Source organism: Arachis ipaensis, chromosome B09 (assembly GCF_000816755.2).
Source record: "Arachis ipaensis cultivar K30076 chromosome B09, Araip1.1, whole genome shotgun sequence".
NCBI lineage: Eukaryota > Viridiplantae > Streptophyta > Magnoliopsida > Fabales > Fabaceae > Arachis > Arachis ipaensis.
In genome coordinates, this window is record NC_029793.2 from 10,850,085 (window position 1) to 10,851,112 (window position 1,028).

Genomic DNA, 1,028 nt, shown 5'->3' on the forward strand with positions numbered 1-1,028 from the left:
GTTGTTCCGTATCTTATAAAAATTTTGAATTCGTATGTTTGTATATCTCGTATTGTGTCGTATCCTGTGTCCGTAGTGTATGTGCATATCATAGAGTGAAATAAATTTGTAAAAAATTATGATAGAGAAATTAACTTGCTAAAGATAAATGTATGTCCATATGCATGTAAATATCAAAAGAGAGTCAAAGAAATTTATGGAGATACTTACTATGACGGGAATGAAAGCAATCCAGAAATATGTATGCCAACCTGAAAGATTGCAAACCCGGTTTTTAAATTTTTTTTACCGAAATTAAACAAAAACTTATGAGAGAAAGGATACATTATTATATATAGATAGACACATGATGTGTGTCCTTTTTTTTTTTTAATTTACTGAAAAAACCTAGTTTGGCATATTTCATATTATTGTAAATTTTATTAGCAAAAGGAGAGAAGCATAAACCATGCATAACTGAGTAACTAGCCGATGCATTTGATGATACATGTTTGAATAATAAGAAATATATAAATATATAATTTGGCCACATTGAACTAACTAAAATGCTTAGTGTGGTAAAAAAATATTATATGTATATAAAAATTAAGCCATTAAATTAAATATCATATATTTGTCATTTTACACGTTTTTAATATGTATTTTATATAAATAATTTATTTTTTATATACGTATAACTCATAACTGGTGTTCTAACATACCGTTAATATTAATCAACATGAAGATGACCACAAAGATCCAAAGATACCAACTGCAGCCATAAAGATATAATCTCAATTACGCAGAATTAACAAGTAATTAATGTCTTACGTAAATTAAAGAGCCAATGCAAATTAGAACCAAAAAGCCATAAAATTTGAGCAAGTGAGTTTTAATTAATAAAAAGTTATTTTGGAGAAGCACTTTATTTACCTTATACCAACAACTTTCTTGAAATCATCTTCAACGGCACGAATCATGTACTTGTGAAAATTAAACTTTGGATTTCGCCTGCAGTGGGTCTTAAATAAAGAAGTGCAACAAAATAT

General features: G+C 27.4%; 1 protein-coding gene across 1 annotated transcript in view; it reads right to left on the reverse strand.

The window, feature by feature from the left end:
- The window catches only part of LOC107614992 (MLO-like protein 1), a 4,463-nt gene that overhangs the window by 1,346 nt on the left and 2,089 nt on the right, over nucleotides 1-1,028 (reverse strand). Inside the window, exons 7-9 of the mRNA XM_021111539.1 lie at nucleotides 913-1,001; nucleotides 702-751; nucleotides 211-251 (exon numbers count right to left, since the gene is read on the reverse strand). Of these exons, the coding sequence (XP_020967198.1) occupies nucleotides 211-251; nucleotides 702-751; nucleotides 913-1,001 (180 nt within the window). The remainder of the gene's footprint in view (nucleotides 1-210; nucleotides 252-701; nucleotides 752-912; nucleotides 1,002-1,028) is intronic.